This window comes from Dipodomys spectabilis, unplaced genomic scaffold (assembly GCF_019054845.1).
Source record: "Dipodomys spectabilis isolate Male_0828 unplaced genomic scaffold, ASM1905484v1 ptg000039l, whole genome shotgun sequence".
NCBI classification, from domain to species: domain Eukaryota; kingdom Metazoa; phylum Chordata; class Mammalia; order Rodentia; family Heteromyidae; genus Dipodomys; species Dipodomys spectabilis.
In genome coordinates this window covers 2,812,012-2,837,891 of record NW_024870716.1, presented here as the reverse complement: position 1 = coordinate 2,837,891, position 25,880 = coordinate 2,812,012, and the positions used below count along the sequence as shown (strand labels likewise).

Below are 25,880 nucleotides of genomic sequence, written 5' to 3'. Positions count from 1 at the left end.
CCCTTCAGCAAGAGGGATGGTGGCCAGACAGCAGGAAGGACTTCCTGTCAGTGAACAGTAGCTCAGATGCCCTAATTTTGGTGTGTGTGTGGTAGGGGGAGCGGGGGGAGTAGGTCATCTCTGGCACTAGTGGCTCATGCCTGCAATCCTAGCTACTTACTACTCAGGAGGCTAAGATCTGAGGATCTCAGTTCAAAGCCAGCCAGCACAGGAAAGTCCATGACTCTTATTTCCAATTAACTACCAGAAAACCAGAAATGGCACTGTGGCTCAAGCGGTAGAGTACCCACCTTGAGCTGAAAAGCTCAGGGACAGCACCCAGGCCCAGAATTCAAGCCCCAGACTGACAAAGAAAAAAGGAAGGGAGGGAGGGAGGGAGGGAGGGAGGGAAAGAAGGAAGGAAGGAAGGAAGGAAGGAAGGAAGGAAGGAAGGAAGGGAGGGAGGGAGGGAAAGAAAGAAAGGAAGAAAGAAAGAAAGAAAGGAAAGAAAGAAAGAAAGCCAGCAACATTTGGAGGCTATTTCCTTCTAAATTTTTCACTTAAAGAAATAATAAGTTCCTCTCACTTTTTTTTTTTTTAAACAGGCTAAACACAAGACAAGCTAGGCTTGCAGATTTTTCTGAGCCTATTTCCTCCTAAAATGTCAGTCTGTGGTTAACCTAGCGCTGGACGAGTTTCTCCTTCAGACTTTGTGGGCTAACAGCTGTCTGAACCCCTACAATTGTTAAGGCGTTTTGTTTTATGCTTTTTATCTGTTGAGAAGTATAAGCAATCCAAATAAAACTTTAAAGAAATGAGGTATAAAAAGTTTTCCTAGCATCCACTAAGTTTTCAAGGCCTCCCTGAACTTCCTTAGACACCTGTCTGTAGAAACTGAACCAGACACAGGCTGTTGACCTGGCATTAGCCCCAGTAAGTCCTCCAAATAAGAAGCCAAAAAAGCTTGCTTAGTGGCAATATTTTAATTTCTGAAGACGTCACCACTGTGGGAGTGGTTGTGGGTGCCTGTCTATTTGTCTGGGAGGTACTGATTGGGTGTAGGAGATGGACAAAGAGTGTGGCAGGCAGAGATAGGTTGATCCAGTCCTTGGTACTTCCTAGCTGATTGGAGTGAGGCAAACCCAGACCTTACAGAAATGTTGTTCCTCCTCTCATGTACTTCCTGGAGACAGTGACAACTACGGTGACTCCCAAGGTAATGAATGAATGAATGGATGGATGGATGGATGGATGGTGCCTGGGATAGAAAGGAGATTGTCAATGAATAGCAGCAATAATTATTACTGCAGATGTTGTTAAAAAGAAGTTATTTCATCTAAAATTTTCAGAACAGTAGGAATCTGGAGTTTTGGCTACTGCTTACAGGGAGTCCTGTGGCCTGGGGTCCTCAGGCTTAAGAGTTCCAGCTCTTGGTGTTTGGCTGGTGTTCCTGATTAGGGCAGAAAGGCTACTATCTTCAAAAGCATTTGGACATTGTCTAGATGGTCACATTCCTCCTTGTGAAGGCTAACATGGTGAGAGGTGTATCTTTGAAAGAGAAAAGACGGGAGGAGGAAAAGGACGTGTAGGATGTTGAGTTAAAGGAAGTCACAGAAGGATTCTAGATATGAATTAAGGTGGAGGCTGTGGGAAGGGAAGTGGACAGGCCACAAAATCTACCATTCTTGTGACAGATGATGGGGCAGAAGGAGCCACAGAGCTCTTGAGATTTCTGTTGTAGGGAAGATCCCGTGGATACAGTTTCCTTATTGAGAACATCCCTATTGAGCATCATTTGTTTAGAATTTATTTTAAATTGGATCCTTTTCACAGAGTCAATTCTATTGGCAGTAAAGAGTCAGTTTCTCTACTGTTTTTTTGTCATGAATTATTTATCTATGTACTTACCTATTTCACTTATTTATTTATTCCTTGTGCCGGTCCGGGTGCTTGATCTCCTTCATTCTTGTGCTCTACCTCAGCCTTTTCACTCAAGGCTGGTGCTCTACCACTTGAACCAATGCTCCAATTAATTTTTTTTATTTTTGGTGGTTAATTGGAGATAAGAGTCTCACAGACATAGACTTTTTCTCCTTAGGCTGGCTTCAAATCCTGATCCTCAGATCTCAGCCTCCTGAATAGCTAGGATTGCAGATGTGAGCCAGCCAGATTCCAGCTTGTCGTGAATTTTAAAATACTGGGTATAAAGCCCTGAGGCTGGCTGGGAGAATCCCAAGATGAATGTTTCATCCAAACGATAGAGTTATTTCTAGCGTCCTAGACAAAACAATTTCATGTTCAGGAATCTAGCTCCTAATAGTATTTTCAAAGGTTAGAACTTTTTCCTTATATATGTAGCATTGCATCCGAAATCCCACCATAAAGTAAATGGATATTGCTTTAGTTTTAGCAGAGATAAAGTTGCCACTGTTAATCTATCATCCCACTTAAAAGAATGAATTTTTTGAACACCCAATTCTTTTCCCTCCTCCTTCAGAGACAACGTTTCACTATGTAATCTAGGCTGGCCTTGGAGTCACTATGTAGGCCAGGTTAGTCTCAAACTCTCGAGTCTTCTGATCAAGCCTCCTAAGTGCTGGGATTATAGGTGTGCACTATCTTGTCTGGCTGAACATACAAATGTTTTATGATTATTTGTTTGTTTGTACCCGTTTGGGGGCTTGAACTCAGGGCCTGGGCACTGTCTCTTAGCTTTTTCTCTAAATCTAACACCACCGTTTAAGCCACTTCTCCATTTCCAACTTTTTGATGAGTTAACTGGAGATAAGAGTTTTACAAACTTTTCTGCCTAGGTTGGCTTTGAATAATGATCTTCAGGTCTCAGACTACTGAGTAGCTAGGATTACAGATGAGAGCCACTGGCAACCGGCCCCCATGCAGATGTTTTAAGTTGACAATATTTCCATAAAGCCCTCAAGTATCAAAGTTAAAAATGAAAAGTATTCAAAAGAGAACATTTTTAAAGTGTCCATCACAAGTGTGAAGGGTCACAGAAGATTTTCTCCCTGTTGCTACTGAATGTCACGGCATCCTAGTATTGTTTTCAGGTGTAAGGATAGAGCTTCTTTATGGGCATAGTTTGTGCTGGCATGGATGGAAGAAAGTAAAAATTGTTGCAACTAATAAATAGATGTAATATGACTGGGAACATCAAGCATCTGGCATGGAGTATCTAAGAGTTACTAGCCTGGGGTTTCACAAAGCTGTGTTCTAAAAGATAAGGTAGCCAGATGAACAGAAGACACAGAGTGGTGGAACAGAAAATTATCAGAAGTTGAGGGGAGGCAGGAGGGTGCTGCTTATTAGTAGAGTTTCAGATTTACAAGATGAAAAAAGAGCTAGGCACCAGTAGCTCACATTTATAATCCTAGCTACTCAGGAGGCTTAGATCTGAGGATCACTGGGGTTCAAAGCCAGCCAGGACAAGAAAGTGACCCTGAGACTCTTATCTCCAATTAACTATTCAACAACAACAAAAAGTGGCACAGTGGCTCAAAGTGATAGAGCACTAGCCTTGAGCAAAAGAGTTCAGGGACAGTACTCAGGCCCTTAGTTCAAGCCCCATGATTGACACCCCCCCTCCCCCCCCCCACACACACACCCCAAAAAAAAAAAAAAAAAGTCAAATTGAGAGCCAGGCACTAGTGGCTCACTAGTCAGGAGAAAGAGATCTGAGGATCTTGGGTTGAAGGCAGCCTGGGGAAGGAAAGTCTTGGGGAGAAAAGACAGGGAAAAAATATATATATAAAAGTTGAGGGGGGGGGAGTATAGTTGTGGAGATGGGAGGGAAGGGAGGGTTGGGGAAAAACAAAGGAGGAGGCAACAATGCTTGATAAGAAATGTACTCATTACCTTGCTCATATAATTGTAACCCCTCTGTACAGTATTTTCACAATAAAAAAACTTATTTAAAAAATAAATAAATAAAAATGAAAGTTAAACTGAAATGGTCCAATTGGTAGAAGACAGAGAGGAAGGGAGAGAGGGAGGAGAGAAGAAAGAAGGGAGGGAGAGGGTAGGGGAAGGGAGAGAAAGCACAGGGAGTACTGGAATCAGAAAATTAAGTCAGTGGTTTGGAATTTTCTCATAAAATTTAATATATTTAGAGATAAGGGACATCGCAACATAATATAAAGCCCAATTGCTCATGGTATTAAATGATCCTTTATGGAAAACTCTTTGAAATAATAACAAACTGCAGATGTGAGACTCTGGGGCCCGGACCTGGCATGTTTGGGGTGTAGCCCCAACTCAGTGTTGATGCTGTGTGACAGAAATATGTCTCCCTGAGCCTTGACTGAGCCCCAGGAGGAGATTCTGCTTTCTCCTGAAGAGTTGGGGTCCCACTAACCTACACAGCCTGGCCAAAAAGGGTACTTGCCAGTATTTGTGTTTTTTTTTGGGGGGGGGGGGAGGTCCGGTCATGTGGCCTGAACTCTGGGCCTGGGCGCTGTCCCTCAGCTCTTCAGCTCAAGGCTAGCGCTCTATCACTTGAGCCACAGCGCCACTTCTGGCTTTTTTTTTTCTTTTTGCTTATGTGGTGCTGAGGAATCGAACCCAGGGCCTCATGCATGCAAGGCAAGCGCTCTACCACTGAGCCACTTCCCCAGCCCCCCAGTGTTTGTGTTTTATTCCATGATTAGTCATTTGAAGTATTACTTTCTATTATTAAATCCTAGGTGTGGGGCTGGAAGGTGGCTTAACGGTGGAGTGCTTGCTTAACATGCATGAAGCCCTGGGTTGGATTCCTCAGTACCACATAAACAGAAAAAGCCAGAAGTGGTACTGTGGCTCAAGTGGTAGAGCACTAGCCTTGAGTACAAAATGGCTCAGGGACAGGGTCCAGGCCCTGAGTTCAAGCCTAGGACCGGTATATATACATACATACATACATACATACATAAGTAAATAAGTCCTGGGTATGCATATACCATTCAGGGCCCAAGAGAGACCATAAAAAGAGACAAAATGGATCCAGAATGCACGGAATCCAATTTGGATTATTGGAAATTTAAGGACAGAGGGACTGTCTTGGATAGCAGTGAAAGAGGATCCCTGCACCCCAAAGTGAGTAGAAGGGTGGGAGTGTTCTCCTCTAAACTGAGTAAAGGTAGAGCGTGCTCAACTGGAATGTGCCTAACTTTTCTCAAAACATGAGTAAAAAAAAAAATCCATCCTGGGTGTCAGCGGCCGGGCACGCCATGCTCCATGCTCGGCTGATCAGCCTAACAGCTTTGTTTGGAATGTGTGCTCGGATCATGTGATGACAAAATGTTGATTATGATCAAGATGAGTGTGGCCAGACCCAACAAGATGCTTCCACATAGAAATTTCTACAATGAACTGACCATTTACTGAATCCCAAGCACTATACTTAGCTCTCGGTATATTCAATCTCTGAAACTGATATGGGACAAGAAGAATTAGGTTTTAAGTCACCAAGTCACCAAGCATGCAGGGTTTTGTTGTTGTTTCTTCCTTTCTTGTTGTTGTTGTAGTGGTGGTGGTACTGGACATAAACTCAGGACCTGACCCATAGTTTTTTTTGCTCAAGGCTGGACCTTATCACTTAAGCCACAGACAATTTAAGGGGCTTTTGGGTGATTAATTGTAGATGGAGTCTCACTGATTTTTCTGTGCTAACTGGCTTCAAACTCAGCTCCTCAGAATTTCATGCTTCTGAGTAGCTAAGATTACAGATATGAGCCACTGGTGCCCCGCAAGGATATATAATCCTTAACCCAACTTCATCAAGCAAAATTGAGTCTCTAGCACAGGATGCAGACCTTACATAAAACATAAGAATTCTATGAGAGTTTGTACAAAGAGCTTAGGAATCCTGACCTAGCAAAGGGTCTTACATAAATTCACTTTTCTTGTTCCATGTGGAACTGTCACCAGGTGAAGGTTTGTGAAGTTCCCCTTTAAAAGTAGGGACTTTTCACTTAGAGTTCTTGGCTTTGATTGCAGAATAAGAATTTCTGGACAAGTCACAATGGTAAGAAAACTTGGAAGAGCTTTATTGGGTAAGAAAGCAAACAGGCAAGCAGACAAAAAGCAGGGGCACACTCTTAACAGATTATGGGTGTTCTCAAAGGGAGACACACACTTACACACATATGCACACAACTCCTCATCTGTTAGGGGTAAAGGCAGGGGGTCTGACTTTAAAGTTATGGAAAGCTAGGTATGTTATCTTTGCTCTGCTTACTGCTGGTGTTACCCTTTCTGAGTTTCTGGATGTTTGGGGCATTTTTTTCCAGGTAAGAACGCATCCTGCCATACAACAGATGCTTATCCTTGAGATAAGGAAGGTATCCTGTTATCTGCATTTTGGGTGGGAGGTTTTGGGGGAGCATTTCTCTCATGAAGGCATATGTCCTGCCAAACAAATGTTAATTCTTGGGGTGAGAAACGCATCTCTAAGGGAAGAATGCATCTTTGGAGCATAGATAGTGCTTCTATGTTTCTAAACACCATGTTTCTGAGTTGCCTTCACCAGGCCTCATTTTCTTGGATTTATCTGCCTGTCTCTCCCCTAAAATGACTTTGGTCCCTTGATCTTATGGGAAGTAGATGAATGAAAACCTCCTGTATTTGCTGTAAGCTTACCATGCCTTATTCCCTCTAATCTAGCCTGCCTCAGAACAACTGTTTGGACTCTATTTCAACCCTGACTTCCCAAGCCCTACCACTTCTAACTGTGCACACCAAAAATCTGCATGTACTGACTAGGACAAATTTTACTTCCATGAAATATTGTCATTCACGAACCTGAAATTCCTAATATGCTGTTAGAAAAGACTATGTGTCCCCAAAATAAATTATTCATTATTCATATGTATCTGAGAATGCTAATAGTCTTCCTTCCTTCATTCCTTTCTTTCTTCCTTCCTTCCTTCCTTCCTCTTTCTTTCTGCAGTAATGGGTCTTGAAGTCAGAGTCTCACATTCTTAGTTTTTTCCCCTCAAGACTGTAGGTGTACCACCTGAGCCACACTTCCACTTCCAACTTTTTGGTGGTTAATAAATCAAAAAAATCTCATAGACAGCCAGTGGCTCACGCCTGCACTCCTAGCTACTCAGGAGGCTGAGATCTGAAGATCATGGCTCAAAACCAGCCTGGGCAGGAAAGTCCTATCTCCAATTAACCACCAGAACACCGGAAATGGCGCTGTGGCTCAAGTGGTAGAACACTCACCTTGAGCTGACGAACTCAGATACAACACCCAGGCCCAGAGTTCAAGTCCCACGACTGACAAAAAAAAAAAAAAATCTCACAGACTAGGCATGAGCCACTAGCACCTGGCTAGAATGATCAATGTAAATGCTTCAAAGGTAAATTATTGAAAGCATATTGGGGGGCTGGGAAGGTTGCTCAATGGTAGAGTGCTTGTCTTGCATGCATGAGGCCCTGGGTTCCATTCCTCAGCACCACATAAGCAGAAAAAGCTGGAAGTGGCTCTGTGGCTCAAGTAGTAGAGTGCTAGCCTTGAGGTGAAGAGCTGAGGAACAGGCCCAGGCCCAGTGTTCAGGCCCCACAACCAACAAAAAAAGAAAGAAAGAAAGCATGTTGGTTGTTGAAGTCATACAGACAAAGAAAAACCATATTGTGCTGTACTTTGCCAAATTTGGCCATTTTTTTTCTTTTAAGAGCCAAGTATAGATTTGAATATATATACTAGCTGGCTCAGATAAATGCATCTATAAGTACATAATGAATGAGCTAGTTTCTGGCCCACTTAAAGCACTCCATTCCAAGAAAGTAAGAAAAATAGCTTCCTTAAGCTAGAAAATGTGAATAAAATGAGCTTATTCTGTGACTAGGACTATTAGAGTTGTTAAAGTGTGAGCCTACATTCCTAGCTATTCAGGAGGCTGAGATCTGAGGTTTGTGGTTCAAAGCTAACCCAGGCATTAAAGTCCATTAAACTCTTTTTTTTTTTTTTTTTTTGGATCCGGTCATGGGGCCTGAACTCTGGGCCTGGGCACTGTCCCTCAGCTCTTCAGCTCAAGGCTAGCGCTCTACCACTTGAGCCACAGTGCCACTTCCAGCTTTTTTCTTTTTGCTTATGTGGTGCTGAGGAATTGAACCCAGGGCCTCGAGCATGCAAGGCAAGCGCTCTACCACTGAGCCACCTTCCCAGCCCCTCCATTAAACTCTTATTTCCAAGTAACCACCAGAAAACCAGAAGTGGTGCTGTGGCTCAAAGTAGTAGAGTTCTAGCCTTGAACAAAAAGCTCAGAAATAGCACCCAGGACCTGAGTTCAAGTCCCACGGCTAACAAAAAAAATAAAGCCAGAAGTGGAGCTGTGGCTCAAGTGGTAGAGCACCAGCCTTGAGCAAATAATCTAAGGGACAGCACTTAGGTTATGAGTTCAAGCCCTAGTACCATTGTGTGCATGTGCGTGCGCGCGCATACACATACACACACACACACACACACACACACACACACACCACTCACTCACTCACTCACATACAAAGGGCCAAGTGGGCTTGGTAAGAAAACCAGATAGCTAACCAAGTTTTGGAACATGATCCTGAGCCAGAATGGCAATAGTGGTTATCTACATATATCTTTTTTTTTTGTCAGTTGTGGTCTTGAACTTTGGGCCTGCGCGCTGGCTTTTCAGCTCAAGGCTAGCACTCCACCACTTGAGCCACAGCGCCACTTCTGGTTTTCTGATGGTTTATTGGAGATAAGACTTTCTTTCGGGCTGGGAAGGTGGCTCAATGGTAGAGCGCTTGACTTGCATGCATGAGGCCCTGGGTTCAATTCCTCAGCACCACATAAGCAAAAAAGAAAAAAACTGGAAGTGGCGCTGTGGCTCAAGTGGTAGAGCGCTAGCCTTGAGCTGAAGAGCTGAGGGACAGCACCCAGGCCCAGAGTTCAGGCCCCACGACCAGACCAAAAAAAAAAAAAAAGACTTTCTTTCATGGACTTTCCTGCCCAGGCTGGCTTTGAACCACAATCCTGAGAACTCAACCTCCAGTGTAGCTAGGATTACAGGCGTGAGCCACCAGCACCCAGTTTACACATATCTTTTTAAATTCTTGGAAGGAAGAAAAATCTGTTGGGTGATCTCTTTTAAATTTAGAGTGTAAGCCAGATAGTCATTTGCATTATCACAACTCTTCTTCTGTTCTCTGGTCTTGTGATGTTTGCTGATAGTCCTCTTCCCAGGTGTGTTCGCTCACTTTTCAGAGCAAAACAAGCAAACAAGCTGGAATCTAAAACACTGGAACAATTTGTAACTCAAATCCTTCCTCTGTTGCCACTTAAATCTCTCCACTGCTAAAATCAAATGATGGAAGATTTTCTAAGCTATGGAATGAACTTTGCTGGATGTTAAAATTCTGTTATTAGCAAGGTTCTAGATTGAAGCTCTATCTGGAGATTTCTACTGACCTTATTAAAATGCATGGGAAAAGCCTGGTGCTAGTGGATTATGATTAAATTCCTAGGTACTCAGGAGGCTGAGATCTGAGGACTTAAGTTTGAAGCCAGCACAGGCAGGAAAATCCATTATACTCTCATCTCCCACTAATCACCAAAAAGTCAGTAGTGCAGCTGTGACTCAAGTGGTAGAGCACTAGCCTTGAGTGAAATAGCTGAAGGACAGTACCTAGGCCATTGTCAGGAAAGAAAGAAGGAAAGAAGGAAGGAAGGAAGGAAGGAAGGAAGGAAGGAAGGAAGGAAGGAAGGAAGGAAGGAAGGGAGGGAGGGAGGGAGAGAGAGAAGGAAAGAAAGGAAGAAAGAAAGAAAGAAAGAAAGAAAGAAAGAAAGAAAGAAAGAAAGAAAGAAAGAAAGAAAGAAAGAGAAAGAAAGAAAGAGAAAGAAAGAAAGAAAAAGAAAAGAAAGAAGGACGGTGGACAGAAGGAAAGAAGGAAGGAAAGAAGGAAGGAAGGAAGGAAGGAAGGAAGGTAGGAAGGGAGGGAGGGAGGGAGGGAGGGAGGGAGGGAGGGAGGGAGGGAGGGAGAGAAAGAAAGAAAGAAAGAAACAAGGGAGAAATGTTCTAGTCTCAGTATTTAAGATATTTTTTCCTTCTATTTTCTGACCTGTTTCCTTCCCTTCCATCTTAATAGTGTAGGGGAAGTGATCATGTTTTATCCATTCTAAACAAAAGACACTGTGCTCATATATTCCATCAGAGGCATCCATTTCCTTCCAAGTATTTGTCCTCCTGAAGTTGAGGGCTGTTTTCCTGAAAACCAGCAGGGAAAGAGCAGGAATTAGACTGGCTCAACTGCTTCGCAATGTTTACCTGGAGCCATATGTATCTGGCCTGTAGCTTAGCGTACAGCCTCAGGCCTGTAAGTTCCTAACTGTGGGTAAGGTAATTTTTCCCTAGTGAGAGTCAAGTGAAACAATTTGAAATCCCACTACACTGAAGTATCCCAACTTCCCGGGGCCAGTGGGACTTGAACCCACAATTGGTGAAAGGAGTCACCAGTGCTCAATCAATCTGGCTGAAAACCCTTTATTAGCCACATGGTGAAGGTCCCCAGCTCACAGAGCTTCAGAGAACAGCTTCAGCTGCTTCTCATGAGGATTTCTATAGGAAGGAGTTACACATTGGTGATGTTTGTCAAAGCAAGCAAGCAAACAAGGTTACAGAAGCAAAACATAGCCTTGACTTGCAAAAAGCATAGGCAAAACATAATCTTGACTCCGTCAGCATGACAGATACTATCAACGCTATTGATACTTGATTACAAAAGTCAAAACATAACCTTGGGTAGGGGTAGTCTATTTTACAGAAATGATTTTTATTTATTTTTATTTACCTTTATGGGCCTGAACTCTGGGCCTAGGCGCTGTCCCTCAGCTCTTCAGCTCAAGGCTAGCGCTCTACCACTTGAGCCACAGCGTCACTTCTGGCTTTTTTCTTTTTGCTTATATGGTGCTGAGGAATCGAACCCAGGACCTCAGGCATGCAAGGCAAGCACTCTACCACTGAGCCACCTTCCCAACCCCTACAGAAATGATTTTTATTATAAGCTTCTGACTATACAGCAACTCAGTATAGCTGGTGATAAGCCTCAAGATTGTCAGTGGCCTTCAGCAAAGTTTGTGATAAACTGCAAAGCCGCCAGCTAGGTAAACTTGAGTGAGGGAGAGATGTTCTTTTGCTTTTTAGCAAGAATAGAAAAGGCTTAGGCTGACTACTGGCCACTTGACCTGGAATTTCCATATTTGTCCCCATTTTTAACAACCAATAATTTTGTTCTGTTTCTGATTTCACGTTACACAAACAATAGGATCACTGCAACTATTAACTAGAAGAGGGATCAATAGTTCTATTTTTTCTTAATATTGCCCTATTTTTCTTTTCCCATTTCCTTTTCCCCCTAAGGCCTTGAACATACATAGTTGTTAGAATAATAAAAACCGAGGAACTCAATCATTAACATTTTTTAAAAAGCTCATGCCTGTAATCCTAACGACTCTGGAGGCTGGGATGTAAGGACCACAGTGAGACTCTTATTTCTGATTAACCACTATAAAAGCTGTATGTGGAGCTGTGGTTTAAGTGGCAGAGTACTAGCCTTGAGCAAAAAAGCTCTTGGACAGCTACCATGCCCTGGGTTCAAACCTTGGGACTGGCACAAAGAAGGAAGGAAGGAAGGAAGGAAGGAAGGGAGGGAGGGAGGGAGGGAGGAAGGGAGGGAGGGAGGGAGGGAGGGAAGGAAGGAAAAGAAAGAAAGAAAGAAAGAAAGAAAGAAAGAAAGAAAGAAAGAAAGAAAGAAAGAAAGAAAGAAAGAAAGAAAGAAAGAAGGAAAGAAAGGGAAGGGAAGGGAAGGGAAGGGAAGGGAAGGAAGGAAGGAAGGAAGGAAGGAAGGAAGGAAGGAAGGAAGGAAGGAAGGAAGGATTAGGAAAGTGAGTTGTGAGTGTTAGATCAAGTGGACTAACAGAGAGAAAGAACGCAGAGACCTCAGCAGACCAGAGAAGGCTTTGATCATGGCTGCAGAAGGACTCCATGTAACACTGAGCAGGGACAGAAAAACAAAGAGGGGAAAGGGGGGGGGGGGGAGGGGGAGGAGTTAAGGGTGAGATTGTCTTTGGAATTTCTTTGTCCTGTCCTATCCTGTTGAGGATTTATGGTATGAACTGTCCTGTTTGGGATTTACAGTGCAAACAGTCCTGTTTGGGGTTTTACGGTAGGGGTATCCTTCTGATGCCCACAGTCCTGCACTTTCAGATAAGGCCAGGGGTGAGAACCAGGAGGGGTCCCCAGGTTAGAGTGATCAGTGGACCATGGGAGCAGTGTGGAGTTCTGAGAACAAAGTAGATTCCCATCAGGAAGGAAGGAAGGAAAGAAGGAAGGAAGGAAAGAAAGAAGGAAGGAAGGAAGGAAGGAAGGAAGGAAGGAAGGAAAGAAGGAAGGAAGGAAGGAAGGAAGGAAGGAAGGAAGGAAGGAAGGAAGGAAGGAAGGAAGGAAGGAAGGAAGGAAGGAAGGAAGGGACAGGAAGGAAGAAAAAGTCAAGAGAAGGGGGTGAGAATGTGGCTTAGTGGTAGAGTGCTTGCCTAGCATATATGAAGCCCTGGGTTCAACTCAGTACTACATACACAGAAAAAGCCAGACTTGGCTCAAATGGTAGAGTACAAGAAGCCTTGAGCGAAAGAAGCTCAGGGACAGTACCCAGAGGCTGAGTTCAAGCCCCAGGACTGGCAAATTAAAAAAAAAAAAAAAAAAAATTCAAGAGAAGTTACATTCTCATTACTGAGCAAGGATTCTGGGGAGGGTCTATCTTCTGTAATTACTTCCCACTACATATTTATATGTACATCAGTGCTGGAACTTCCCACATTGGTCTTTCACTTCCTAAAGTAAGAGAGTCGATGCTGACTTGGGTCCTTTGCCCCAGATACTACCAGAAAAGGCATCACCCTGCCCCTACAGTCCTACAGTATATTTTCTTTCTTTCTTTTTTTCCTTTTTGATGCTGATTCTGGAGCTTAAGCTCAGGGCCTGGGAGCTATCACTAAACTTTTGTGCTCAAGGCTAGCTTTCTATCCCTTGAGTCCTAGTCGCACTTCCAGCTTTTTGCTGGGGAACTTGAGATAAGTCTTATGAACTTTCCTGACAGGGCTGGCTTTGAACCACCATCCTCAAATCACAGCCTCTGGAGTAGGTAGGATTACAGGTGTAGGCCAACGTTGTTATACAGGAATTCGATCAGCCAGATACAGAGAAGCTACATTTTGAGAGGTTGAATCAGGGGTTTTTATTAGAGCTAGCAACTGGGAACGGACACATGTCCCCAAAATGCTTACAGCCTTGAATATACTTAACACTGTTAGCAAACTGAGCCATGAGGTTAGTAAAGCAAAGAAAGGGGAGAAAAACAATTTCAACAAACCTGATCATCTCTAATCGACAGCTGAAGAGGGACACCATAGGGAGACATGAAGCATGGTGCAAAATGGTGGCTGGGCTGGGGTAGGGGTGGGGGTGGGGCAAGGCTAAATACCATCATGGTCAGGAGGTGGGATCACAGGGAGCTTCAGAGTCTCACAAGTTCTTGGCACCAGACTGGCAGGTAGCCTATTGTCCACATCCCCATCCCTGCCTCTAGGAATTAAGGCATGCCCATCACCTGGGGGTGGGACTTCAACTGCATCCATCAAGAAGACAAGATGGTGCCCATTAGACCCAGTATCCTTATTTCAACATCACCCAACTACTTTCTTTTCTTTCTTCTTCCTTTCTTTTTCTTTCTTCTTGTATTGGTACTAGAGCTTGAACTCTGGATATTGTTGTATTGCTTGGCTCTTTCACTCAAGGCTGGTGCTCTACCACTTGAACCACAGCTCCACTTCTTTTTGGTGGCTAATTAGAAAGGAGTTTCCCAGACTTTTCTGTACTGGCATGAGCCACCAGTGCTCGCTATAAAGCATCTTTTCAAAATACACATAACATACATATGTGTGTATATATAATATTAAATATCATTTAAAGATGTTGATGGAAACTAAAAATAACCTGACTTGCTGGGCACAGGTGGCTCATACCTGGAATCCTAATCAGGAGTCTGAGATTTGAGGATTGTGGTTCAAAGACACCCGTGACACTCTTCATCTTCAATTTATCACACACACACACACACACACACACACACACACACACACACACACACAGAAGCGGAGACACCCGTGACACTCTTTATCTTCAATTTATCACACACACACACACACACACACACACACACACACAGAAGCGGAGCTGTGGCTGCAATGTAAAACACTGGCCTAGAGCAATAAAGCTCAAGATAGGACCCAGTCCCTGAATTTAAGCCCCAGAACTGGTATAAAAGGAAAAAAGAAGGTAACTTGGCCCAAGTTTCTAAGGTGCAGTCTATTCTCACCCAGTTATACATACTCCAATCCGTGTCAAGTGTACTTTGTTTTGAGTGGTGGTGGGAATTGAACACTGATCCTCTTGTATGCTAGGCAAGCCATTAAGCCACACACCCCCAGCCCTGGACTTTCAAGCAAAATGATTGGGCAGTGCGGTGAAAATACACATGAAAATAACCCACCTACCTTAACCCACATCATCAATATTTATCTTCAAGGAGACACACTGTTCAAAGGTCACCAGCGAATTGTCTTAGGAATTTGCCAGATTAGGGTGAAAAGATAAATGTATGTCTGCAGAGACTTTGGAAGCCAGGGAAGAAACAAAGATTATTATCCCTTACACTCCGCCCCCCCTACCTCCCCGGTACTTTCCCTCTCACCCCCAAAAGAACTACATTCTAGCCACCAGAACGTGTGGAACTTCAGGGACAGGTCTGGGCTGGAGACAGAGATAATAGCTGAATTCATTGAGCATTTAAAAATGTGGCAGTATCATGCTAATGACTTTGCAAATGTTGGCCTTAACCCCTGCTGGTGTAGATCCTTTGTAATAGTCCACTCTCTCCCAGCTGGAGGATTCCTCTGAGCCAGGGGGGCTGCGGGCAGGTAAGCAATGTGAATGAAGCCAGATCTAAACCAAGGGGGTTTACTCTGGGAGTTTGGGGGGGGGGGGAGAGGAAGCGGTGGGGGTGGGGGGGGTGGCTTCCCCTCAGCCAAGGGGTTTCACAGGACTGGTGGCTCATTGTCTCCACCCAACCTGCGGTTTCTGATAAGGTCAGGGAGGAGTGCCATTAATAATTACTTAAGAGAGGCCAGGCTCAGGTAGCTCACATCTATAATCCTAGCTGTTTGGGAGGCTGAGATCTGAGGATGGTGATTTGAAGGGTGAAGGCAGTAAGGCCCTAAAGACTCTTACCTCCAATAAACCACCAAAAAGCCAGTTATCTTATTGTTGTTGTTGCTGTTATACTGGGGAAACTGGAACCCCTGGCAAGCAAAGAGGGTTTCCTATGAACATCGGAGAAGAGCGGAGGTAAGAGGAGTGAGCCTTGAGAAAGATTAACATTAGAGGAATTCCCAGGGATGGAGACACCTCCCCCCTCCCACCAAATAAATAAATAAATAAAGGCACTGGGTAAGGACTGGGAATCGGGTTGCCCCCCAGCCTTGTTGCTGAGTTGTTTACAAGGTAGCAGTTAACAAGACCCCCCAGCCCCAAGAACTGGGCAAGGACCAAGAAGTGGCCATTGATGGATGGAAGCAAAAAGAAATGAAGTGCTGACTTTCTGGCCAAACGTCTCCGGTTCGGTGATGTGGGAAAGCAGATGAAAAGTAAGAGGAGGAGCGCGTGGGAGGTGAGCTGGACATGGCCAGCGCCAACAGCCCTTTAAAACTGTGGCCTTGAATCACAGGCCGGAGAGAGATAGGATTGTCTCGGAGGTGGAGTCAAAGAAGTTTCCTTGCTTTTTTTCTTGAAGTAAGAAATGAGACTGGAAGGAGACAGCCAGAGGAAGAGTGAATAAAAGGTGGAACTCCTAGCTCTACCCGTTGGGGAGAATGTCCTAGAGTATAGTCCGGAGGCCTTGGGAGGACCTGAACCCACCGGCAGGGATTCACTTTCTGCCTAAGGAGGTGAGGGGCTGAGGGACTTCTGCCTTTGCCCTTGGTGGGATCTGGGCCGTGGGGCTGAAGGTTCGAAGGGAATCTGATCAACATCTGTCTGCAGGCTTGTGTTTCTTTTCAAATCCAAGCGGGACTGAGATGCTTCTAGAGCCATAATTTGTCTGGCTGGCACTTTAAGTAAGCCTTTGATACACAGGATTTCTTTTTTCTTTTTCTTTTTTGTGTCGGCTGTGGAGCTTGAACTCAAGGGCCTGGGTGCTGAGCTCTTTTGCGTAAGACTATTTATTGCTCCACCACTTTGAGCCACAGCACCACTTCCAGTTTTTGAGTGGTTAATAGGAAGCAAGAGTCTCACAGGGACTTTTTTTTTTTTTTTTGCCTGGGCTGGCATCGAACTGCCGACCCCAGATCTCAGCCTCCTGAGATAGCTGGTCTATTAGCCTCCTAATCCTAGTTACTTAAGCTAGGATGACCGGCATGAGCCACCGGCACCTGGCTGATATACAGGATTTCTTTCTTTTTTTAAAAATGTTGGTATTCTGGGGCTTGAACACAGGCTCTGTCACTTGACTTTTTCTCTCTAGGCTAGGGCTGTGTCACTTGAGCCACAGCTCTACTTCAGGCTTTTTACTTGTTAATTGAAGGTAATAGTCTCACTTTCCTGCCTGTACTGGCTTTGAACCGTAATCCTCAGATCTCCACCTTCTGAGAAGCAAGTATTACAGGCATGAGCTACCAGTGCTTGGCTGCAATTCTTTTCTTGCTATTATCTGGTGTCGCCAGAATTATTCCTGTTTTACTGATTGGGAAGCAGAGGCTCAGAACACTAGGCATCAACCTGAGCCTAATCTGGCTTGTCTTTTAAAGATGGAAAACTTGGCTACCCCTTTCAGGTCATTTTCCTTCATGCTCTAGCGAAGTTAAAAAGTTAGCAAATGTAGTTTAAATAATTGCTTGCAGTCCGAATGCAGAAGTTTGCCAAAGACCATTTAAGATGGAAATCGAATTTTTGTTTTTAGGGAGTTGTTGTAATTGTCTATTTTAAAGGATCTTTTTTATAGTAAAAACAAGTTTGTTGTATTTATTTAATGAGGCCGGGCGCAGGTAGCTCACTTCTCTAATCCTAGCTACTCAGGAAGCTGAGATCTGGGAATCCAAAGCCTGCCCTGGTAGGAAAGTCTGTGAAACTCTTACTGCCAAGTAACCACTAAAAGAAGTGGGAGCAAAGATGTGACTTAAGTGGTAAAGCACTAGCTTTGAGCAAAAAAAAAAAAAAAATCTCAGGGACAGTGCCCAAGCCTGAAATTCCCAGGACTAGCACAAAAGGAAAAAAGAAAAAAAAGATGCTATTTGAATAAGTGGTACACAGCCTAGATTTTGGTTTTACTTCCTTTTTTCGGGATGATCTTTTTCTTTCTATGGTGTAGCAAGTTTTTTGTTTTTTTTTTTAGACTATTACTATGGAGGAAACATCGTGTTTTAAGAGCTAGGAGGAGGACACAGAATAAGTGGGGAATGGAACAACATACAGCAAAGATGACCATCAGCTGCACTGGACATAGATGAAAATGAACTAAGCAACCCAAAGACAGGGATGGGAGGGAGGCATGAGAGGGAAAGAGGGAACAACTTTCACTAAGCAAAAGGAAAGAAATGTAAATATCACCTGATGTAGAAGAAATAATTGTATTGTCCAAGCTCATAGAAGCCCACACTTTATGGACCATGATAATGACAATTTGCCTTGTGAAGGTTAAAAAAAAATTCTGAAGGTCTAGGTCAGATCCAAACTGTTTGAAATTCTTCCAATGATATTTATTGTAGAAGAGTCACAAATTTAAGATCGTGGCATGGCTGGGTAAAATAGGAATAAGAATAGGTCTACGGTGTTTCCAGCCTTGGAACCCGGTTTGAGAATTGATGAGGTAGTTAGGATTTTCGATGAATGTTGCCCATGTCTGAGAACTTCTGTATGTTTAAAGTCTACCTGAATAGTGAGAAATGTGAAGCTTTAGGTTGGTAGAAGATTGACAGCTGTTGTTGGGAGGGGGCGGGACACTCCATTTTACCAGTAATAGCTGTCTGAACCTGTTTGGAAAGATGTGACTAGATGTTAACTTGTCTCACTTCAAAAGGTAAAATCAGGGCTGGGATTGTGGCTTAGAGATACAGTGCTTGCCTTGCATGTGTGAAGCCCTAGGTTCAACTCCTCAGTACCACATAAACAGGAAATGCTGGGAGTGGTGCTGTGGCTAAGTGGGAGAGTTCTAGGCTTGAGCAAAAAGAAGCTCAAGGACAATGCCCAGGTCCTAAATTCAAGCCCCAGGACTAGCCAAAGAAAGAAAAGAAACATGAAACCAGGTGCTGGTGCTGGTGGCTCATGCCTGTAATACTAGCTACTCAGGAGATTGAAATCTGAAGAATGTAGTTCAAAGTCAGCTGAGGAAGGAAAGCCAGTGAGACACTCATCTCCAATTTGTCAGCAAAAAGTCAAAAATGGAGGTGGCTCAAGTATTAGAGTGCCAGCAAGCTATTAGCAGAAAAAGGCCAAGGGCTCTCAGTTTAAGCCCCAGTAATCAACACTCGATTTCGGACAAATTCTCAAACATGATACAGAAATACAAATAAAAATCCAGCTAAAAGCAAATGATCAATATGTGCATTGAGATGGTTAGTAATCCACAGGGAAGTTTTAAACTATTTATAAGTACTAGAAGTAATCCAAGCAGCATCTTAATTGTTAATAATGGCCTTTGTGATTTCAGACTTCTCTGCCCTGCCTCCACCCAGTCCCTGGAGCACCAGGTCTATAACATCTAACATCGCCACTCTTCCGAAGAATTAATAGAATTACAACTAAGCACTGATTAATGAAAAATAAATGTTCCATATTTGGTTTGGGATCGTTAAAAACCAATAGTCAATGATTTATAATTCATGGCTTATGAAGCTACTAAATTTTTAATTATTGCCCAAATAGTAAGACACCCTCAAGTTGCTTGAAGGTAATGTTTTATAGCAGTACCCATGATTAATGCATGCTTCTGCGACCACTTTAGGCTAAGCCCAAGTTTTACTTTGCAAACATAAGAACATGGAACTTCTTATTAGTACAATTTGAGAAATCATCGTGAACTCTCTTGTTTTTTAATCCTGTTTCAATTTCAAGTTGGAATCACAGAGTATAATGGTGTGCTCCTCCCACCCTCTTGCATGCTTATCCATTTGTCCTATCATTCATTCATTCATTCATTCATTCACATATGTCCTCCTTTGACATATGGCCTGATATTTCCATTTTACCATAGCCTGCTCTTTCCCACAGTACGGGTACTGATAGTGACTCATTTTGCTGATCCTCTTGGAGTTATTAGTGCTCCTTATAGAAATACCAAGATGCCAGGCACAGTTGGCTCCTGCCTATAATCCTAGCTACTCAGGAGGCTGAGATCTGAAGGTGATAGTTCAAAAGCCAGCCTAGACAGGAAAGTCCATGAGATTCTTGTCTCCAACTAGCCAGAGAAAAGCTGTAGATGGGGCTGTGGCTCAAATGGCAGAGCACTAGCCTTGAGTGACAAAGCCTAGCAAGAGCATGAAGCCCCAAGTTCAAGTTCCAGTCAGTACCTGCACCAAGTAGTAAACATTCCATAATTCTGCTTGCTTGCTTATTTATTTATTTAGCCGGTCCTGGGGCTTGAACTCAGGGCCTGGGCACAGTCCCTTGGCTTCTTTTTTTGCTCAAGGCTAGCACTCTACCACTTGAGCCACAGTATCACTTCTGCCTTTTTCTATCTATGTGGAATCGAACCCAGGGCTTCATGCATGCTGGGCAAGTACTCTACCACTAAGCCACATTCCCAGCCCCATAATTCTTTACATTTTAGTTTCTCACTAGAATGCTGCTGCCAAGGCTTTCCCTTCTCCTCTCTTTTAGTCATGTCTGTTCCTCTCACTGGAGAAGGACCATGGCAATTTTAGATGCATGCTTGGGCCTGATTGAGGCCTGAGCCTGTTGGGTGAGTTAGGACAGACTGACAGCCTCAACACTAAAGCTGGAATGGCAGAATTGTGCTTGAACTATTCTAATACATGAGTCTTTGTCTTTGATTAACCTGCCTGACATTTTGCAACTTGTTCAGCAATTAATAACTCTTTTCAGTACTTAACGGCTAGTCTGGCATTGTCTGGAACAGTCTCCTTGGTTTTTAGGGTTTTGTTTCTTTTGTTTTGTGCTAGTATTAGGGCTTGAACTCAGGACCTGGGCACTAGTCCTTCATTTATATGTATTTTTGTCAGTTATGGGGCTTGAACTCAGGGTCTGGGCATTGTTCCTGAGCTCTTTTGGTCTAGGCTAATGCTCTACCACTTTGAGCCACCGTACTCCCTCAGGCTTTTCTGGTGGTTTATTAGCGATAAGAGTCTCACAGACTTCTGCATTGCCTGGCTTTGAACTGTGATCATCAGATCTCAGCCTTTTGAGTAGCTGGGATTACAGGCATGAGTTACCACACCCAACCTCCTTAGCTTTTTCATTCAAGGCTAACGCTGTACCAATTGTGCCATAGTTCTACTTTCAGCTTTTTGGTAGTTTCTTAGAGATAACAGTTTCATGATTGGAAGTGGAGCTGTGGCTCAAAGTGGTAGAGTGCTAGCTTTGAGCAAAAGAGTTCAGGCTATATTGAAACAACTTGGGAGGAGGGAGGGAAGAGTTGGAGGGGGGGGGAGGGAAAAACAAAGGAGTGGGCAACAATGCTCGATAAGAAATGTAGTCATTACCTTATTCATGTAACTGTAACCCCTCTGTACATTATCTTTACAATAAAAATAAAGTTAAAAAAAGAGGTCAGGGACAGTGCCCAGGCCTTGAGTTCAAGCCCCATAACTGACAAAACAAACAAACAAACAAGAGTTTCATGGTTTTTTTCTGCCCAGGCTGGCTTCAAACAAGGATCCTCAGATCTCAGCCTTCTGAGCAGCTAGGATTACAGGTATGAGCCACTGGTAGGTGCCTAGCATGTTTACTTGTTTTTGAGGCAGTTCCATTATGTAGGAAGGTTGATCTTGAACCCAGCACTCAGATGGAATGCTAGAATTACAGGTCTTCTGTGTCACTCTGTGTTTAACCCTCACATTAGATCTGTGAAGTAGGTACTAATAGTCCTGTTTCATGATGAGTAAAATTAAGGCAGAGAAAAGCTAAACAACTTACATAAAGTCAAAGCACTAGGAAGTATAGGGAACTGGGCTTCCCATCCAGGTCGCATGGCTTTAAAAGCTCAGTTTCCTTTAGTTTTTAAATAGTGGGGTTAAACTTGCATCTGTCCAAATGGAGGACACTTCATACTCAAAGAGTGCATTAGGCCATTTAATAAGTGGACCATTGAAGTAGGGACTAAGTTATTGTACCTACTAATGTTGAGGAAGAGAACATAAACAGAAGGGAACAATGTTAACTAACCCCAGAAGGCTGGGCACTGTGTGTTTAGGCTGTTGGCCGAGGCAGAACACACATAAATAACCGGAGTTGGAGTGGCCTGAGAGTCCTGCAAACACAATGCAAAAGGTTTTATCCTTCAAATTTTGAACTTGGAGGACTTGGATCTGAAGTGGACAAGAATATTTCACTGTTACAACTCCTAGCCCTTAGCACTTACTGATGTGTATTACACTTAAGAGTATTCTGACAAGGGAAAACTATGGCTGAGTGCTGGTGGCTTATGCCTGTAATCCTAGCTATTCTGGAGGCTGAGATCTGAAAACTGTGTTCAAAGTCAGCAAGGACAGGAAAGTCTATGGTAGTTATTTATTTATGGCCTTTACTACTCAGGCTGGCTTTGAACCATGATCCTCAGATCTCAGACTCCTAAGTAGCTAGAATGACAAGTATGATCCACAAGTTCCTGGCAAGATTTTTTTTTTTAATTTTACTTTATGCCCATCCTCGGGCTTGAACTGGCTTTTGCTGGCCAATTAAAGATGAGTCCCACTGACTTTTCCTGCTAGGTTCAAAGGGTAATCCTCAGATCTCAGCCTCCTGAGTCGATAGGATTACAGGCAGGAGCCACTGACACAATCTTTAGTCTAATCTCCAATTAATCACTAAAAATTGAGAAGTGGAGCTGTGGCTCAATTTGTAGAGCCTCAGCATTGAGTGAAAAAGCTAAATGAAAGCCTGAGGTCAGATGCCAGGAACAGCACGGGCACACATGCACACTCATATACACACACAAAGCAACCACATATTGGGCACTTGATAAGTGTATTAGATGAATAAATGAATCTTTACAAAGACACATTCTTGACACTGAAGGGGATTGGAGTTTACTCTTTTATTTTGGTCAGTCATGGGGCTTGAACTCTGGGCCTGGGCACTGTCCCTCAGCTCTTCAGCTCAAGGCTAGTGCTCTACCACTTGAGCCACAGAGCCACTTCTTGCATTTTCTGCTTGTGTGGTGCTGAGGAATCGAACCCAGGGCCTTATGCATGCTAGGCAAGCACTCTACCACTGAGCCACCTTCCCAGCCCCTGGAGTTTATACTCTTATCTTGTTGTACCACAAGCCTCTTAAAGTTTTTCTAGCAAAATTTCTCATGATGGAGGAAGATAAGTGAATGTTTTCAACTGTTCTCTTATGAAAACTCTTTAAGCTATAGTCATTTAGAGGCACAAAGTAGAACTTTTAAAAATTGAGTATATGGGCTAGGCACAGTGACTCACTTCTGTAATCTTATACTCTAGGCAAAGAATGGGAGAATGACATTTCAAACTCTGCTTGGACAATACATATATATCACAAGAACCCAGATTGTGACTGTCATCCCTGCTATGAGGGAAGAATAAATAGAAGGATCATGGTCCAGGCTAGCCTAGGAAAGAATTCAAGAACACAATTCTCAGATCTCAGTCTCTTGAGTGCTCCAAACCTTTTTGTCTTTCTTTCTTTCTTTTTTTTTTTTTGTAGTTTGTGGGGTTTGAGCTCTGGCCTGGGCACTCTCCCTGAGCTTCCTTTGCTCAAGGCTAGCACTCTACCACTAAAGCCACAGTGCTACTTCCAGCTTTTCTCCTGTTTGTAGTACTGAGGAGTCGAACCCAGGGTTTCATGCATGCTTGGCAAGCACTCTACCACTACCACATTCCCTGCCCTGCCCCTTAGCTTTTTCTATCAAGGATGGTGCTCTACCGCTTGCACCACAGCTCCACTATCTGACTTTTTTTGTCGGCCATGGGGCTTGAACTCTGGGCCTGGGTGCTGTCCTCAGCTCTTCAGCTTAAAGCCAGCACTCTACCACTTGAGCCACAGAGCTATTTCTGGTGATTTATTGGAGATAAGAGTCTCACGGACTTTCCTGCTGGGGCTGGCTTCAAGCCATGATCTTCAGATTTCAGCCTCCTGAGTAGCTAGGATTTACAGGCACGAGCCACCAGCACCCCGACTTACATTATGTGCTTCGTAAGCATTTCAACGACAGGGACACAAGAGCTAGAACAGAACTCCTCCACGTGAATCAGACATTTTTGCGTGTGATTACTTCATCTCAGGCCTCTCGATTCAACCAGGGGCCTAACCATTCTGTGCACTGTGTTTTTACCTCCAGCGCCTACGGCGGGAAGGTTAGAGTTGACCCCTCCTCCCTGGGTGGAGCCTTCAGGAAGGCAGAGGTCCAATTCTAGGCCCGGGATTGCAGCCCTTGCTGGGGAGGGTCTGTCCCCCAACTCCCCGCGGTCTTTCCCATTCTCTTAGGCCAGGCTCGGTGGAGATCTGCAAGGCGGGCTCCCAGGTGCAATCCCTTCGGGCTAGCTCTGCTGTCTACCACCCAGGGCCCTCCTTTCACCCTTCCGGCCCGCCCACGGGTGAGCTCCTCCCAGCGATCTCTCTCTCTGTGTCCTAGCGTTTAGTGACCCACCGGGAGCAAAGCCAGGAGCTAAAGCCGCGCGGCCATTGGCGCCTCACCGGGGCATCATGGTCCAATTGCTGGCATCGGAAGTTCAGCAGCTTCTTCACAACAAGTTTGTGCTCATCCTGGGGGACTCGGTGCAGAGGGCCGTGTACAAGGACCTGGTGCTGCTGTTGCAGAAGGATTGCCTGCTGTCTCCCAGCCAGCTCAAGGCCAGGGGTGAGCTGAGCTTCGAACAGGATGAGCTCGTGGCCGGAGGCCAGTGGGGCCGCATGCACAACGGGACCCACTACCGCGAGGTCCGCCAGTTCTGCTCCGATCACCACCTGGTGCGTTTCTATTTCCTCACGCGCGTGTATTCCGAGTATCTGGAGGACATCCTGCAGGAGCTGCAAGGCGGCGAGCACGCGCCCGACGTGGTCATCATGAACTCTTGCCTCTGGGACATCTCCAGGTACGGGCCCCACTTCTGGCGCAGCTACCAGCAGAACCTGGAGAGCCTGTTCAGTCGCCTGGATCAGGTGTTGCCCAAGTCGTGCCTTCTCGTGTGGAATACAGCCATGCCTGTGGGTAAGAAAATCAAGGCGGGCTTCCTGCCCCGGAAGGGCCCTCCGGCTCCCAAAACTCAGGACGTGTTGGCGGCCAACTTCTACAGCTCCCAGGCGGCCCGCAAACACCATTTCGACGTGCTAGACTTATTCTTCCACTTCTGCCGCTTCAAAAAGTACCTGCAGGGTGACGGGGTGCACTGGAACGAGCACGCGCACCGCCACGTCTCCCATCTGCTGCTGGCCCACGTGGCCGACGCCTGGGGCGTGGATCTGCCCGACCGCGGCCCCAAAGGCTGCGCCATCCACTACAGCCCGGCGCTCAGCCAATCACCGTCCCCGCCCCGGGAGAACCTGGATCCGCCCACCTTCTCGCCCTGCGGGCCTCGCCCTCCTCCTCCTCTTCCTCCTCCTCCTCCCAGACCTCGGGCCTTGCTGCCGTCCCCGCCCGCCTGCCCCCGCCCACCGCTGCTCCCCCTCCCACCCCCCCCACCTCACTCCCCCCATCTGCCCCCGGTCAGGCCTCCCTTTGCGCCCTATCCCCACGATTCCTACTTCTCCTCCGACCACATTTTCCAGTCCGATCAGTTTTATTTCCATTCGGATGCCCCTTCATCCCCTCCAATGGAGTTTGCCTTTGACAATGACTATGCCTTTGGTGCCCAGCCTCCCATGCCCCGACTCCCCCGACACTGTTTTCGACAGTCGAACCCCATGGTGTACAGAGGGTTCCCCAGGTATGTGGCTCAGGGACCCTACAGGCCCTGGAGAGGGAAGCCCAGGAGACCACGGAGGCGGCCGGCCTACTCAGAATCCAGGCGACAGTAGACAGACTGACTGACAGCAGCCACTTGGCTCCTGATGGCTGCGGGGGACTGACCACTGACTTTGCCACCTTAAGCCTTCATCTTTCACACGTGGACTTGGGTTTTTTGGTTTTGGGTGGTGGTGGTTGTTTGGGGTTGGTTTGTATTCTCCCATCGTGAGCAAGTCAGACCTTATTGATGTCAAGTGTCTCTTGGAAGTGAGCAGGTCTCATTCCTGCCTCCTCACTCCCTATTCTTTTTGCAAAAAAAAAAAAAAATAAAACAGCATTATAGAATTTGGTTTGCACAAGTCATTGTGGGATTTGTGTGTCCATGTGTAAGGCGTGACCTCTAGGCGTTATACCATTAGCTTTGTGCAAGGGCATTATCAACTGAATAAATAATCATGGCGCCTACAGAGTCGTCTGTTTAAATTTTCTGGCTGGGCCTAGTGGTGCACACCATTAATGCCAACATGTGGGAGGCTGAAAGAGGAGGATAGGGAGTTTGTCCTTTCTGGGCTACATGTATTAAAAAAAAAAAAGACTTTAAATGAGGCTCTTTGTCATACAGGACTAATAAAATGTCCGTACTTAGCTAAAACAAGATAAAGGATATGACTTGAATCATAGGATTTACT

The 25,880-nt window shown here is 44.8% G+C and overlaps 1 protein-coding gene across 3 annotated transcripts; it reads left to right on the top strand.

The window, feature by feature from the left end:
- Positions 1-1,122: 1,122 nt before the first annotated feature.
- Positions 1,123-25,631, top strand: Pced1b (PC-esterase domain containing 1B). 3 transcript variants are annotated; one of them, XR_006147146.1, is made up of 3 exons: positions 1,123-1,195; positions 15,847-16,000; positions 18,757-18,886. XR_006147146.1 is itself a non-coding variant. In XM_042677666.1 (2 exons), exon 2 carries the CDS (start codon positions 23,952-23,954, stop codon positions 25,260-25,262), a length of 1,311 nt encoding a protein of 436 aa, XP_042533600.1. In that variant the 5' UTR covers positions 1,128-1,195; positions 23,881-23,951; the 3' UTR covers positions 25,263-25,631. The 3 variants fall into 3 exon arrangements, 1 of the variants encoding a protein (XP_042533600.1); XM_042677666.1 differs by lacking the exons at positions 15,847-16,000; positions 18,757-18,886 and adding an exon at positions 23,881-25,631 and having other exon boundaries at positions 1,128-1,195; XR_006147147.1 differs by lacking the exon at positions 15,847-16,000 and having other exon boundaries at positions 1,139-1,195.
- The last annotated feature ends 249 nt before the right edge of the window (positions 25,632-25,880 follow it).